Source organism: Danio rerio, chromosome 8 (assembly GCF_052040795.2).
Source record: "Danio rerio strain M-AB ecotype USA chromosome 8, GRCz13ab, whole genome shotgun sequence".
Taxonomy (NCBI): Eukaryota; Metazoa; Chordata; class Actinopteri; order Cypriniformes; family Danionidae; genus Danio; species Danio rerio.
In genome coordinates, this window is record NC_141028.1 from 28,589,154 (window position 1) to 28,605,823 (window position 16,670).

Below are 16,670 nucleotides of genomic sequence, written 5' to 3' on the forward strand. Positions count from 1 at the left end.
GGCCAATGCAGCATATCATATGTTACATTCCCGCATAAAACATGCTTTCTAACGTGAAATGTTGCACACTTTTTACCAAATTCAATTAACAATGGAAGATCAATTTGCATGCGGTGTGACTTTGCTCCAAATAATTATCCAATGTTTCCAAATGTCTGAAATATTCTGAAGCAGCAAAACTGTTTTGTACTGTACATGAGATTCCCGCTTTTTTTAAAGAAAAAAAAAAAACATTAATGCACATCAGTAACTTGCCAGTACCTTTTTTAATGTAAGTTGCTGTAAGAAAACATTGCAAATCCAGCGCTGCAATAATCAAACCCTTGGGAACAACTTTGGTCAAAACCAAAGTTCACAGGGCTGTTATTTCTGAACTCCTCTCAAGTGGTGGACTTTTACATTCTGATTGCTTGCCACCAAACCGCATCCTTACAGTTGACTTGATTTCAACTCTCCTCGATGCCCACACCCCGGAAGACATGCTATGCTGCTCCTTGCCGCTTATCACTGCAGTCTTCCGGCTACTTTGACGCTCGCTCCGTTTTCGGCGTGAACGTACAGTAACAGGCACGTGGGAACAGTGGGCGGGGAGAACTAGCATTAAAGGCACAGGCAACAAAAAAGAGCTACATATTGTTCAAAGCAGAATATTCCATTATTCCGAAAGGTATAACATCTGATGTGTGTTTTGAGCTGAAAGTTTACAGACACATTCTGGAGACACAAAAGACTTATCTTAGATCTTGAAAAAGGAGTAAACTAGGTGCCTTTTAAGACAAATCTGTTGTTGCATTAATAGTGTTCAGTAGTGTAAACGGTACATGAAATTGGTTAACCGGTACACAAAATTGAACCAATGCACTTCCAGCCGCAACCCACTTCTGGGAAACTTATTAAGTGTCGTCATCATTGTTTGGGGCTGGTTTACAAGTGTTTCTCAGTCATGTTCGTAGAGGACCACCAACACTGCATGTTTTGGATGTCTCCTTTGTCCTTTAGTCTCTACTAATGAGCTGATGATATGAATCAGGTGTGTTTGGTTGAGGAGACATGGAAAATGTGCAGAGCTGATGGTCCGCCAGGAAGGTGGTTGAGAAACACTAAACTATTATTTTTAATATTTTGTTTTAAAAAGTCTGCATGGGAAAAATGAATGGGAAAATGCTTTCAGAAACAGAAAAAGTGGATGTGTATGGTATGATTTGGCTTTCTGCAATATTTACCTGATTGGTCTAGACAGTGGTTGTTGTCAGTGTCAATATTTTAACACCAATTCAAATCTCTCACAAAAACATCACTAGGGTTGTCTTGCATGTCAGTTATCAGTTGAAGTTCAAATGACCTAAGATGAATAACTGTATTAATGTTAATGGAACGTTGCTGTGTTTGTCTTTGCTGTTTTCTACAGTACAGTACAGTAGTACCCTATTATACAGGTTACATTCCAAAATAATTTAATATGTGCATGTATTTATTTCAGATCAATAACCTTAGCCCCAGTGATCGTCTAACAGCATATTTCTTGCAATCTTATCATTATTACTATATTTAGTTCATATATAAAAACTGAATTTATAGAAAACAAGACAGCTGATCAGACTTTTCATCATTTATAGCTGTTGGACAACTTCAGTAACTTTTTTCCTCTTTCTTATCGTTTCTTTAAACATGTTAAATCTCCTGTGTCACTTGAACCGTATTTATTTATAGTTACAACTAAAAAAAAAAGAACTGCTTTCTCTAAAACATTCTGCAAAGCTTTCCTAAAGATGGAGAGAAACTGTTTGGCTTTTAAACATTCTCAAATGTCTTTTCAGAAGTTCAGGGAAAAATCATCAAACCGCTGGGGCAAATCAAGCAAAAGAAACAAACTCAAACTCTGCTGAATGCCCTGACAGGACTGACTGTGTAGATTAGTTGCACTGAAACTGATTTGTTTGTGTGTGTGTGTGAGTGTGTGTTTGTGTATGTGTGTTTGTGTGAATGCGAACAGCAGCACTGCTCTGATCTTCATCCGTCATCAGCTTTATACTGTAATTACAACATTAAAACAATAATTTAAACTAGTGCAGTACTTCTAATAACATGCACGACAGTACACATCAGTACACTCAGTATACTAATTTAGCTCATTTTCTCTGTAGATAAAAATACACACTACACAAATGTGTCTATTTATGTTATTTAAAAGTGATTCCTGCATGCAGAAAACTCCGACCTGTGTTTGGTTCAGTGATACATAAATAAAAACATCTCACAGAGTGTTATGGGGTTTTCTTTTTCCATCCGTGAAGAGTGATTTGGTCAGTTCGGCGACCCCCTCATAGCGGGACCCAGGGGCTGGGTGTGAGCATTTGGCATTACAGATGTTCCTTTAACGTCCTCCAACATGCACTGCTTTATCATGTACAACTGAAAGGGTCTTTTTTTTTCCCCACTGAGCGTGTTGTCAGTGCTCAATTTAAAAATGAGCGCATTGAAGTGAGGTCATACGTTACTGTCATTAGTCAGGATGAGGCTGGACGTGAAGAACAAGCGGCTGTGCTGTGAAAAATCACTGCTGGAAAACAGACCGCAGTAAAACAGCTATAAAAATCAGCAAAGACCTTCATAAACCAGAACCGAAACACCCGCTAAATGGAGCCCAAATGTGTGTTTATATGAGATGTAGTTAGCAGGTGGATACAGTTGCATCATATAACTGTCAAGCTGTGCCATGGTGTCACTCTTAGTGCTTAAAAGATCATTGTTAAGTCAAGCCTTGTTGTTTTATTGCTGTTTGTTTTAGACCCCTGACCTGAACACAAACTATATGCAACATTCTGGCAACCAGAAGTTCTCTAGGGCGCCTCAACATGACTACAACAACAATGTCAAAAACAAAGCCTAAAAACAAAAATGTTAAATAGTCACATTCAGCTCCTTTGTGGTTAAAATGTCTTTTAAAACGTGCACTAAGTATCTACTAATTTACTGAATACAAATGTCAAACAAACAAACCTCAAAGGGTTAAAAAAAGGAGTCACACCTGTGGCCTTATTTATAGTGTGCTCGTGCTCAGATTTAACATCTTAATCCACAACAAACATTCACATTTATAAAAACAATAACATCTTCAACATGTAAAAGTACTTAATGCCAAAGGTCTGAGCACTGTAACGAAATGCTGGGGTCCACACAATGGGTTTGTGTTTGGACAAAATGAAGGAGTTAAGTTATCTTATTAGTTTTAGCAAATTTAAGTGGATTGAACATAAAACAATTAAGCTGTCCAAAAACACTGTGTTGTTTCAGCTCATTTTAAATGAGTAGTTTAAACAAACAGCAAACGTCTTTTTTTTGAGTGGAGACACTTTTTGCTGTGGCAAAGTCCTAGTACTGCAGTTATTTGAACATCTAAAGCTGTGTTCTTGCACCCAATTCATCATAAACACCACAGATGTAGTCAATGTAGGGATGTAGGGAGTTTTGGCATGATTAAATTGACATTTTAATAGCCTAATGTTGAGAGTGCTAGTACAGTTTATTCCACGTCTTGTTTTTTATTTAAGAAAATTTGCGACGTCTTGACTGCTAATGCACAAGACCCACACTAAATAAATATTCTAAATTAAATTAAATAAAAAACATAAAAATATATTTGACGCACAAACATTTCAAGAGTTGTGCTGTTTCAGCTCATTTTAAAGAAGTAGTTTGAATAAGCAGCAACAATATATTTTTGAGTCTAAGATGGGAAGATGATGGCTGCTTTGAAACCTTAACATATATGTTTCTGGCATACATGGTTACATACAGTATATGTTTTTATATACAGTTGAAGTCAGAATTATTAACCCCCCACCCTCCAGACAGAGAGTTTTTTTATTTTTCATATAATTTCTAAACATAATAGTTTTAATAACTTATTTATAATAAATGATTTATTTTATCTTTGCCATGATGACAGCACATAATATTTGACTAGATATTTATCAAGACACTTCTATAAAGCTTAAAGTGACATTTAAAGGTTTAACTAGGTTAATTAGGTTAACTGGGCAGTTTAGGGTTATTAGCCAAGTTATTGTATCATGATGGTTTGTTCTGTAGACAAAAAAAAATCAAAAAGATTATAGCTTACAGGGGGTATTAATTTTGTCAAAATGGTTTTTAAAAAATTAAAAACTGAATTTATTCAAGTCGAATAAAAACAGAAGAAAAAATATTATCAGACATACTGTGAAACATTATTTGGGAAATATTTAAAAAAAGAAAAAAAAAATCAAAGGGGGACTAATAATTCTGACTTCAACTGTATATAAAGATATATGTTTTGTACTAATATTAACATTTTAATTCAAATCAGTGGTTCGGGGCATGCATCACATTTGTAAGGTCATGTGATTTCAGTAAACAGCGCTTCATTAATAAATTCATTACTGTTTCAAAATATTTTGGAAATTCATTGGTTAAATCCAATATAAAATCCAGGTGAATCATGCGGGTTCACTCAGATTGCCCCATCACTGATGCCATAGTTTTTACCAGATCTTGGATCAGTTTTTACAAGTTTGTAGATGATTTAATGAAACATTTGAAAAACAAAAAGGAATAGTCCTGTCCTGTTTAGCCAATGTCCACTACAATGCCCATTTTAAAAGCCCATTTTAATGCATGCTTCACCTGAGTCTGTGTTGCATTTTACACTGTTGATCAACAGGTGTTCTGGTCAACCATATTGCAAAACGTCTGATTCAGTTGTTTTGGAGCTTTGAAAACTGTAATTTCTCCCACCAGTTGTAGAAACCAAATCAGCCATGATTAAAGAAGAAGCAAAAACAAACAAGGGCTTACAAGTGTGACAAAGTAAATGATAATAAAGCAAGTGTAGAACCTTTACTGTTTAAAAACTTCAATCAAGCCATAAACTATTTTTATTTAAGTTTAACTTCTCATAACTTAGATTAAACCTTTCTCAAAGTTTAACCGTTTAAGTCAGTTTAATGCAACATACAGTAAGTTACAATGAATTGTTCACTTCAAAATGTAAGTTAGAAACTAATTGTTTACTTGTTCAGTGCAGCTTCACAGTAAAGATTCAATCAGGCAATGATCTTTTTTTTTCTAACTGAAGAATGAGGTCTTGGTAATAAATCTGAAAGCACAATTAAAAAGTGTGAATTCTAGGCCTGGAAAAGTCATGCAAATTAAATAAAAATTGTTAAAGGCCATGTGCAGTTTTATGAACATTTTTCTAAGTATGCCAAGCTTTAAACAGATTTAATTAGTAACTGAGAATAAAAGTAAATAAATGAAATCCTTAGCCTTTCTCTTATAATAGTCATCAAGAATTCACATAAATGCAGTGGTTACCGAAAAAAAAGATGCGTCTAAACATCTTTTAACCTCAGATTCACCGGTGTTCAAGTACATGGGAATCATTTGACTTTGGCAGTAGCATAAAGCATTGAAAGCACTACATTTCTTCCCCCATGTGTTTGAAATGCAGCCAGTTTATTGTTACAATAACTTTTCAAGAGGGAAAGGAGTCAAACAATTACCTCTTTATGCCTCTTCCTACAGAGAACTCAACGTGAATGCAGCTGATCAAAGTGATTGAATGTGACCTCTGAATAACTAAAAACATCCACTGTCTATTTTACAGGGAATGTCAACTGATGCTGTATATTTATGCCTTGCTTTACTGTTTGCCAATGCGTTGTTTTATTTGTCAGTGAGTAAAAATGTCACGTATGTGAACATAAAGACTGATTGATTTGAAACCATTAACCGTTACTGCTCTTCATACAAGAGGCTAGTATTTTTATCAAAGTGCCAAAATTTGTCATATATCATGTTCTGTTTGGAGCCAGAGCACATACTGGGAATACGAGTCAAAACTCTTCCTCAAAACACAACATTTTTCCTATAAGAGGACTCATTTTTTTATTCATTAAATAAGTAAAACAGATTAAACTTCACTTGCTCACATCACTCCAAGTGTTTCTCACTGTATCCTGTTCCATCAGAGTCTCACATTTATCTGAAGTGCACCAACTCAAGAAAGCTTAGCAAACACAGTCATTAAGTGAAGGCTGCGGAAGTGTATATAAGTGATGTAAACAGTGAAATGGAGCAGCTGCAGGAACTGTCATCACTGATGCTAGCCAATGGCCAACTTCCTGTTTAGAAACATGGACAAACACCCTCAAGGTCCAGACATACCTGAGCTGTGCAGCTGTGTAGAAATAAACATTAGCTTACAGAAACAGGCACTGCTTTTAGAACTATATCTTGGTGCTTCAAAGAACTATTCAGTCAACATTTATAAAAAGGAGAATGTTTCTTTGTGTTAATTACATTTCAATAACATATACACGTTCATATACAGAGTATTTTGGGGACTGGAACTATTGAATAAAAAGAAAAACAAAAAGCCTTTGAAGAGTGCAGCTTCATACAGACAGTTCAGGGGTTTGAAAAGTTCACCCAATAATTAAAGTTTGCTGTATGATGAATCACTCTCAAAAAAAGACTTATTTCATGACTTTTGAGGTTTTTTGAGGGACACGTTAATTGTTTTTTGTTCAATCCACTTAATTTGTAAAAAAAACCATCAAGTTAACTTAATCCATTTGTGTTGGAACAACATGAAGGAATTGTGTGGAACCCTGCATTTTCTCTCACTATAAAGGCAATTACACAGTGGCTCAGTGGTTAGCACTGTTGCTCACGGCAAGTAGGTCACTAGGCCAAGTCCTGGCTAAACCAGAAGGCCTTTCTGTGTGGAGTTTGGATGTTTTTCTCAAGTTTGCTCTGGTTTCCCCTACAGTCCAAACACATGTGAAATGCAGTAGTCAACAATTAAAGTGGATCAAATCATTTCATCAAATTTCTCCTAAAAATATTCAACACATATTCTTGTCTAGGGAGGATTTTAAAAAACTTGATATGCTCAGCTCCACTGCAAATTTTTACAGAAAAAAACTAAATCGGCAGGAGAGTAATTGGGGGTTCACAAGTTAGTGCACTTCCACTGAAAAAGCAGAAGGAAAATGAGTATTTCTTGTTTGTGTTTTGTTCAGTTTGTTGATTATAGACGTTATAAGGGTGTGTTAAATAGGGCAGCATTAAGCTGGAAGAAGGGAAGTGGGTCCCAATTATATGTTAACCAATTATAAATGGGACATTCTACCAGAAACGTACATTTCACTTGTCACTTGTGAAAAATGTGATAGGGGCTAACCTTTATGCTTAAAAAAAAATCATACAAAAGAAGCATAAAGTCATACAATTCAATGACAGAACGCATGCTTGATCACTGTCAGCTTCTCCTCATTCAAATGATGTCCAAGTCATAGCTTTAAAGGTGTAGTGCACACATTTTGTGTTATATTTTAAGCTAATTTTACAGGACTGACAGAAACAAGGGGGCAATTGTCACGTTATTTGTGTTCTATATTTTTAGTATTTATTTGTAGAATTTATTTATAATTTCATGTTTTTAATCAATTGATGTGAATGATAACAACTTAAACGCTATTTCTGAAGTTTTTCTTTTCTACTACATAGCAGTTTTCAGCATAACAAAAATGAATACAGCAGGTTTAATTGGGCTGAGGATAAGGACAATGACAGGGTTTACCAATTTGTAGTGTTTTTAATAGAGAAAAATCTGAGAAGCAAATGAATGGCATATTCCTTTACAGAACAACTCCCAGAAATCAACCAGTCCATTTTAGACATTTTTTTTGGGATGAAAAACTTTGTATTCACTAATTATGTCTTTATTTCAGGAACAGATCATGTTTGTTTCTGATAGACTGTCCCATGGACAAAGCCTGCTACCATGCTTCCAATAATCAGTAGTGAATAATAATCAGTCTATTAACCTCAACCAGCCAGAAGATATTTCTTAAACTTGTTATTATCAGCACTGAAAGCCAGCGCATGCGTCAGATGAGCGTTTCAGACATTGTAAACTTTGTGCAGAAAATGACATTTTTAAAGAGATTCTTTTCTTAAATGTAAAAAAAGAAGCAGGATTTCATTGTATTCTCATTAGTAAAAAAATAACAATAATAATAAAACAGTCAATTCTTATAAATAAACTATATGATGGCACTAACACACAGTTTTGTTTATACAGTGAGGGGCACCGTCATCTTTTTGCAAAGGGGCCTACTGCATAGTTTGCACTAAACTGGTTTTCCCAGCCTTGTAATTATTATATCAACATTATGATATTTTCTAAAGCCTAATTAATGCTTAATGAACTCATTTTCGTGGTTCGGGGAGGATGTGTTTTTCTAAGCCACTTGTACAAGCTCATCATTCTCCACTCATCTTGTCTCTTTTCTTCCGACGTCAAGGTTTGTTTTTTCAGCCTCCTCACTTAAACAGTCTGACGGCTGAGTGAGGGAAAAGAAACACAAAAAATAAATATGAACATATAGGTGAGGCAGACACTGAAAACCTTAAGTCAACACTTCTAATGAGAGTCCGCGGGGTTAGAAGCTAATGAAGGGTTAATTAGTCCTAATTGGCATCATTAATCATCACTATAGCTGTCACAGAAAGACAGAATGGAAACCGCGTGGAAACGTTGAGATTTCTATATGGTTTTTAAATTATTTCTCTGGCTAATAACAGAGGGAATGTGTGTGGTCTTTTGATGTCGTTCTTAAAGAAGAGACTTGAAAACTTACCAACACCGCATCAACAAGCGCAAAGCTTATCATGCACAACAGCGCACTCGTGTGGCGGAATTGCGCTACTACTACTATCCTACTTTTACACACACAGACGTTTTTTTTTACAGTCTTTGACACACAAAGACGCGCACACAACGCTCTTTCAAAAATAAAACGGAAAAGCAGTACATCTGCAACTGTATGTTTTAATGTGTTAATCATTTACATTTTGATGCAACAACCCACAGAGAAAATACTCAGGGAGTAATACAGTGTTCACGTCAACTTTGGCCTTTGACCTTTGACTTGTCCACAAAATGAAACTCTTTTCCCCATGTACAGAAATCTGAATATTTAATGCCAGAAACACACACAGGCACACACAGAGCCTCTCTCACAATGACACACATACACACACACATACGCTGTCTCCCAGAAACTGAGAAGCGTCATGAAAGTAGAAAGATCAGATGAATGGAAATGCTGTTCGAATAATTTTAAAATGACCCAAAAAGTGACTTTTGAATGTAGTGTTAGGCTTAAACATGTACTCAAAAGAATGCAAAGACTTTCAAAATATACACACAAGGATGCTCTTATAGTCTCCTCTATCAAAATGGACATTACACATGTAGGTCAGTTTTTATCACAAACCACCACAACACATTAGCTTATCGAGCCATAAATATACAATGAAACACCAGATAATCTCGCAGGACAGTTTTTAAAACATGGTCTTTCCATTGTAAAAAACAAAAACGCTCATCAAGACGTTTTAAGTCATGCAAAAATAACCATTAAGTACAACTTTTAGAAAACATATAAATACTACCACGCAATAATCCACCAGCTCCACTCCAAACATTCTGACATCTGTTTAGGAAATGATTCAGAACTGATTATTCTTACAGTGACAGGTTTCCCTCAACCTGACACAGGAGAAACCAGAAATACCCACAAACGCCAGAAGATGGCGCCCAAAACCACACAGCTCGGGGTGCCAATAATCAAACATCTTGCTGCGTCCCAATTCGCATCCTTATACTAAGCCCATTATTTTTTCTTAAGAAGTAAAAAAGTATATAAGTTTGAGTCTATAACAAAAGAGTAGCCTATGCAAGCTTTGGGACACACTACCTCGTTACCAGATCGTTGTGTTGCTTAGTTATAAGCCTTGTCAATCATCCACATTTCTGTCATATTAAACTTCCTACCTTATTGGAAAAGCAGTAGCAGGTTAATCATGAAAGTGTTTCATGCGGAGAAAACTCCTCAGGTCTCAGGATAATTCTGAATTCAGACGGTAATGCCCAAACGCCTTTAAATAAATATAATTAACAATCATACAAACATCTGTACCGAATCCTGTCTACTTGACGGTTGGTCTCGCGCGTCCATCAAGTTTGTAGTTTATTTAACACTTACCGCGTTTGTAGTTCTAATCGAATTCGCGCCCGATGCGCAATGGATTATGGGAAATATCAGCGGTTAGAGTAAGGATGATTCTACAACAATAATTTTTTTTTATTAAATAAACCATCCAGAAACCTTTGGCAAACTCTTTTCAACATACTATGATTTGGGACATACTATATTTTCAAATACTATTTAGGACAGGTAGTATGCGATTCGGGACGCAGCACACATATTTCTTCTTTTTGTGGTGGTGGATATCGTTACCACAGCTTGAAACTATAACTATACAACTCTAACATATTGTTTTTCCCCCTTGAATATTTAGTTCCTGTGGTAATATGTGTAGTATGTAGTACTCACTTCCATTTGCAGAAAGAAATTTGGCATCAAACGTTTGTAAACATGCATTTACTGAGGAATTCAACACTGCTATGTGCAAAAGCCAGAAAGAGTCGATGAAAAAAAAACGGGTAGACTCTTTAAATGTGTAATATTAAATATCCATCTGAATTGTCAGAGCTAAGGACATTTTTCTCATCTCGTTTTCAGAGATGGCCTTGAATCTGTTTTCTGATTTAACCCATTATGTACTAGCATACATAATAGACTGTCATGAAACAGTACAGGATGCTGCAAGAACCCAGCAAGCATTTTTTGTCTAATAGATGTCTAATAGACGTCTAAACATAGTCGTCTTGGCTAAAACAAGGCTAAATTTTAGAATAGACCAAAACTAGACTAGCCATCAAATAGACAGAAGTGAATGACTACACACACAGTCTGTCTAATCTGTCTATTTGACTAGTCTAAATATAGGCTATTCTTTGACGTCTATAAGATTTTCACTGAGAGTCCAAGTTTAGTCTTGTTTTAGCCAAGCTGTCTACGTTTAGATGTCTATTAAACACAAAATTGTTTGCAGGGAATGCTTTTTTTTGGAGTGAATATATAGTTGAGCCGTATAAAAAGCAGGAAAGTCTTACTTACACAGACACACAAATATACATAACTATTCTGCACTTTGATTTCCACAGGTTAGTTGTGAGTTTAGACCTAACAGCGTCTAAAAAGTGTTCATATCTCTCGTAATGCCCCTGTACATTAATGCTGTGTCCATCTCAGTCATAATCCAAAAACCTGAAGCATAACTCGTCAACTCAAATAATAATTTACATTTGTTACGTTGCAGACCTGCCAGAACTCTAAAGCTCGCTGACCTTTTAATGCTTCCATGACATGAACAAACACACACTTTAACATTCTTACAACCTTACCCGATCAAAATGTACAGTCTGCCTCCTTTGCCATTGTTTAAATATTTGTTTGAAATGGTGCGTTTTAAGTCTTCAAGCAGTGAAAGAAGAGGCGTGCTGATGTTCATCTGGTGCTGGTGAGTCCGGAGTCTCTCCGCTCTCTGTTTTGGGGCCAAAGTGAAAGAAGAATCTAATCTACTGAACACACCTTACACAAACACCCAGAAGAAAACAGGTGACTATGCTTGGATGTGAGTGTGAGCTTGTGTTTACCGATCGATGCAGCGCATGCATGTCTCATGTCTTCAATATCCAATCAAAGCAATCTTCCAGCTACAATTCAAAAGGACTTACTTTAGAGTTCAGGACCTCTCGAGTTTGTATTAGTATTTAGATGAACTGGATGGAGTGTGGGGTAATAGATGCTGGCGGGATGGGGATTGGGGTCGTGAGGGCACTAGATTGAGTCTTCAGACTGGAGATGAGGGCAATAGAGTATATAGAGACTAATAGCAGGCAGTAGAGTGTCGTCACAGGGGTCATAAGAAGCAGAACGGGTGATAAACAGTCACCGAATGAGATGTCGTGTGAGAATCTGTCCACCTCCAGTGGTTATTTTGTGTTCTTTCTGTCTCTTAGTTTTATCCTTCGCTACTCTCCTGCGCTCCGCGGTGCTCTGGATGCAGGTTTGCCATCGTGTGTTCGGCGATTTCGGCCCTTCCTCATTTCCTTTAGGTGCTTCCACTTTTTGGAGTTCAGCGGATCATGAGCTGGCACCTCGATGGCTGGATCTGGTGGGCTCTTCCCTGATAGGCTGTGCTTCCGCGACCACACTTGTTCACAGATCTGGTCGACTGTGTTTAAGTTTGGATGATCGACCAACTGCATAAAGTCCCTGTACCACAGTTTTTGATTGGTGGACTGGCCATGACTGACATGTGAGTGGGCGGGGCTGCGGGGGTTAACAGCAGAAGGGGCGGAGCCAGCCGAAGGCAAAATCTCCAGTGTGATGGCCAGGATAGTCTGGGTGAATCCGTGCTCCATAGAGTGGCATTGATATACACCGGCGTCTCTACGCACAGCTCGCCTCAGCAATAACCCTCGCTCAGTTTGCAGAACACGCTCATCCAGACGCACCTGTTACACACAAACACACACCCAATGAATGCATCAAGCATCAGTAGCGATGGCACTGATAGCAGAGAGAAAATGAAAGTCATTAATTGAAACAAAGACACACATTTATCATCTGTTATCAGTGCTGTCTATATCCGTCTTTCTCATAATAAGCCCACATATCTGCCCCAGCCTGCCTCTCACCTCCTCCCGTGGGTTTTCCGGAAGCTTCTGATAGGTCCATGTAATCTGGGCCTGCAGTGATTTCGGGACGCATTCCAGGAAGGAGCTGCTTCCATCCACAGCGTACAACCTCTTCTCCAGGACACGCTGCTTCTGATGGTCTGTGGGACACGCATGAAGAACAACGTTACACTTCAAAGCATTAATAAAATGTAGTTAAAATTTTACTCTCAATATCAAGAGTGTGTGCATAACACTTTACAAAAGTAAACAAAATATACTGTATGAACCGCATAGACAGTAAAATCAGATGTAGACTTTGTTTTTCAGTGCAAACAACTTAAACCAAGATATACAATGTGTACTTGAGAAGTAGAGACAAACCAAACTGTTTATTAAAAAACTGATCAGTATGATGTATGATTCTGGCTCAATGAAAAATTACAAAGTCCAAAAAGTTACAGGGTTTCAATTAAATTTCTCTTTTTGAGCACCCTGACAGATAATTTGTGTTATTTTAGGCAAACAAAAATGACTTTGTTTTTAAAATTCTGATGGCTTTTTGATTTAAGACTTTGTAGATATTTTAGGTGTAAAACAACAAAAATAAATAGTAAGAAACAAAACAAAGATGATGCAGCCATTTTAAAATAAATAAATTAATAAATAAGACAATAACTATTTGAATGTAATGGCAGATAAATGCTAAACAGGAAATATTAAAATCCTAAATAAAAGTTTTTTATAAATGTGAAATGAACTAAAGTTGTTATTTTTTAAATGATACAAGTGAAGATCCTTTCTAAAAGATCAACATTTAAACAGCCTTAATTCAGTTTTATTGATAATGAAGATTTTCAACAGCCATAACAGCTAAGGTTAATGCTTTTTTGCAAACAATGATGCAATCTTTTTTTCTAATGAATTTATATTTCTTAATACAAAGCACAAAAAATTTATACGGATCAGAAATCTGTAACAAAGTAAAAATTTTTACTCTCAGCTTTAATCATATTAATAAATCCTTGCTGAATACAACATAAAACAAAAAAGTTCAGAGTTTTGAACAGTAATGTGTCCCTACTCTGTTTTAATCTTACTGTCCTATAACAGAAAAAAACATTTTAAGATATTCATGAGCACATTTGTAAACCATCAAATAAAGTGAGAGTTAACCCTAAAAATAACCCCTAAAATAAGAGCTTCCAACCTTTTGTAAGATTAATTCTTACGTTGAACACAAAAGAAACTTTTTCAGTGAGCAACTGACAACCGTAGGAAACCAAAATACTATTGTAGTCAGGGGCTAACAGTTTCCAACATTCTTCAAAATATCTTCTTTTGTGTTCATCAAAAGAAAGAAACTCAAACAGGTTTGAATGACAGTATTTTTGGGTTAACTGTCCTTTTATGAACCACATTTATTTGCCATTGTGAATAAATATTAAAAACAGAGAAATGTCTCCTCCTTGAGGCTGTTGACGGTACTGCAGTTTTACCTCCTGAGCAGAGGGCATTAGGATCTCCGTTCCTCACATCCTGACGCCGGAACCTCCTACACGCATAAAAACACACACACACAAGCATATTTAAAAACTTAACACATCATCAGGTTTGACTGTCAGTCACAAGTGTGGTCTAACAGTATGAAACTAATATTGAATATGTCTCAGAATTTTAGACTCCAATGAGTGCATCTGTACCGTTTGGTGTTTGGCAGGTATCGTGTGCAGGTGTGTCCGTCCCAGGCGCAGTACGGATCTCGAGCCAAACAGCACTCGGCACAAGCTTTACCGTACATACTGCAGCGGTGCAGAGGCACCTGGACAACACCTGTGTCTGAGCCAACATACAGCTGTTGCTGGAGAGAGACAGAAGAACAGCACCGCTTGATTTACTGATGTGCTGCTTTCATGTGCTCCTGTGATCTTGTTTAAAAATAGCTGACATTTCCCCTCCTCTCAAAAAAGATGTATTCTTACCCGTTTGGAGGAAATCTGCATACTGATAATAGACGAAGAGTCCTGCAACAAGAAGAGTCCAATGCTAAGTTAATGCGTCAGAAAAAGATTGTCTGTCGTGCTTAATGTATTATTTTTGAGATGTTGCTTATTTTTATTGAAAAGGATTCTAATCGTAAATTATTTTAATGATACTAAGTAACAATTATGCAGTGGTTATAATCCATTGATGATGTGTTAACCACATTTTTAGGACTATTCTTTGTAGCACACACTTCTAAAGTTTCTGTCTATTTTTAAGGAATACAGTGGGCAGATTATAGGTGAGGTGGATGGTAAAAAATTAAACAAAAAGCAAAAATAATGAAAAAGTTAACTATCACAATACATACAGATACAACTTCAAATTCGAAATAAGAGAATGTGCATATTATATGTAATGTATATTTAACAAAACATGTTTTACTGAAAATCATAGCCTCTACTTAAACTTTTAAATAAAAAAAAACCATAAAAACTCATTATTTAAATAATGATCACTTCATGTTATGGTGCCCTTTTTGTATATTTAAGCACTGAGTAATATTAGTTAATTAAACAAGCTCCTGCTATAAGGTTAAGATTATGCTTTTGTCTATAAATAATAATAACAATGCACCTAATTTTAATACAGGGTAATACAAGGACAATGCAAAAAAAAAAAGTAATACCAAAAATAAATAATACCCTAAAAAAAAGTTTTAAGAAGTGATTTAAAAATACTTCGGGATTCTGCATTGCGAATATCAGCAGGTAAAGAGTTCCACAATTTAAGTGCCAATGAAGAAAATGCAATTAGCCGCCTTGACTGAGCAGTTAAAAGACCAGCATTAGACGAGCGTAAAGCATATCTAGGGGTATAATAGACAACCGGTCAAAAGTTTGGGGTCAGTAGGATTTTAAAAAAAGCTTATCCTGCTTACCAAGGCTGAATTTATTTAATCAAAAATACAGTATAAACTGTAAACTTGTGAAATGTTTTTGCACTATAAAATAACTGTTCAAAAGTAGTTTATCATTTAATTTAATCCTTTATTCCAGTGCTTTTAAAGAAGAAATTTCAGCTTCATTACCCCAGTACTCAGAGTCACATCATCCTTCAGAAATCACTTTAATATTATTTTTATTATTATTATTATTATTATTATTATTATTAATGTTAATAGTAATAAAATCAATAATGACTGGAGTAATACTTTCATTTTAACCTACATACAATAAGAAAGCAGCCATTTATATTTTTAATAAATATTTAACAGTTTAATGAATTGTTGTTTTTAAACGCCTTATAAATGCCGCCTTAAATTAATTCTAAAATAAAAAAATGTTTTTAAAAAACATGAAAAAACTGACCCCAAACATTTGAACGGTAGTGAATTTACATAATATATATGTATAATTTACTGTAATTACTTCAAGAACACTGTAAAAGTGTGAAACCTCATTGAAATACAATTTATCTCTACATGAGTACTTGACTATATTGAGTTTTAGTTTATGTTATCCCTCTAAATAAAAGCCACACATTTTTGTGTTCACCTTAAAGACGTGCAGCTCCTCCAGCAGCAGCTCAGTGTTGCTCCAGCTTCCCTTGGGCACCGAGATCACCTTCAGCACAGAGCCCACATCTGCAGGAAAAAAAAACAGAGAGACTTTAACCTGAGTCGTATTCTTCCTCTAAACACACACTCTTCAATATTCAGTCAATACTGTACCTGTGCCGATGAACATGACATCATAGTGTCCGTCGGCTGCATTGACTCTGTCTACAGTAATCTGAGTGAAGGTGTATGGGATACCGGTGCGCAGGAACAGCGGTCGGCCACCCAGAGGAGTCACTGGATTAAACATTAGCGGATGGTGCCGTGCAAACTGGATTACGTTATCAGGAAAACCTTTGGTGGACTCGAAACTGCCGAAGGTCTTACTGGGACACTGAGGAAGAGGGAGAGACAGAGAGAGAGAGATACTGTATCTGTAGATTCCGGAAACATAATCCGCTCATGATATCAACATGTGACACAGGT

At 36.2% G+C, this 16,670-nt stretch overlaps 2 protein-coding genes and 1 long non-coding RNA gene across 7 annotated transcripts in view; 1 reads left to right on the forward strand and 2 right to left on the reverse strand.

Moving 5' to 3' along the window:
• slc26a6.2 (solute carrier family 26 member 6, tandem duplicate 2) overlaps positions 1 to 16,670 on the forward strand; it is a 406,025-nt gene that overhangs the window by 307,899 nt on the left and 81,456 nt on the right. The window lies entirely within an intron of this gene.
• LOC147842651 (uncharacterized) overlaps positions 1 to 16,670 on the reverse strand; it is a 464,331-nt gene that overhangs the window by 88,611 nt on the left and 359,050 nt on the right. The gene's annotated exons all lie outside the window — the stretch shown is intronic.
• Positions 8,862 to 16,670, reverse strand: part of sema3b (sema domain, immunoglobulin domain (Ig), short basic domain, secreted, (semaphorin) 3B) — a 116,530-nt gene continuing 108,721 nt past the window's right edge. For 4 of the 5 annotated variants that reach the window (XM_087263699.1, XM_087263700.1, XM_087263701.1 and 1 more), the window contains 7 exons: positions 16,359 to 16,578; positions 16,183 to 16,271; positions 14,626 to 14,667; positions 14,347 to 14,504; positions 14,143 to 14,198; positions 12,665 to 12,804; positions 8,862 to 12,481 (listed from right to left, as the gene is read on the reverse strand). In XM_087263699.1, coding sequence (XP_087119825.1) covers positions 11,996 to 12,481; positions 12,665 to 12,804; positions 14,143 to 14,198; positions 14,347 to 14,504; positions 14,626 to 14,667; positions 16,183 to 16,271; positions 16,359 to 16,578 — 1,191 coding nt within the window. In that variant the 3' untranslated portion in view covers positions 8,862 to 11,995. The remainder of the gene's footprint in view (positions 12,482 to 12,664; positions 12,805 to 14,142; positions 14,199 to 14,346; positions 14,505 to 14,625; positions 14,668 to 16,182; positions 16,272 to 16,358; positions 16,579 to 16,670) is intronic. The other variant, NM_001128346.1, reaches the window with a different exon arrangement.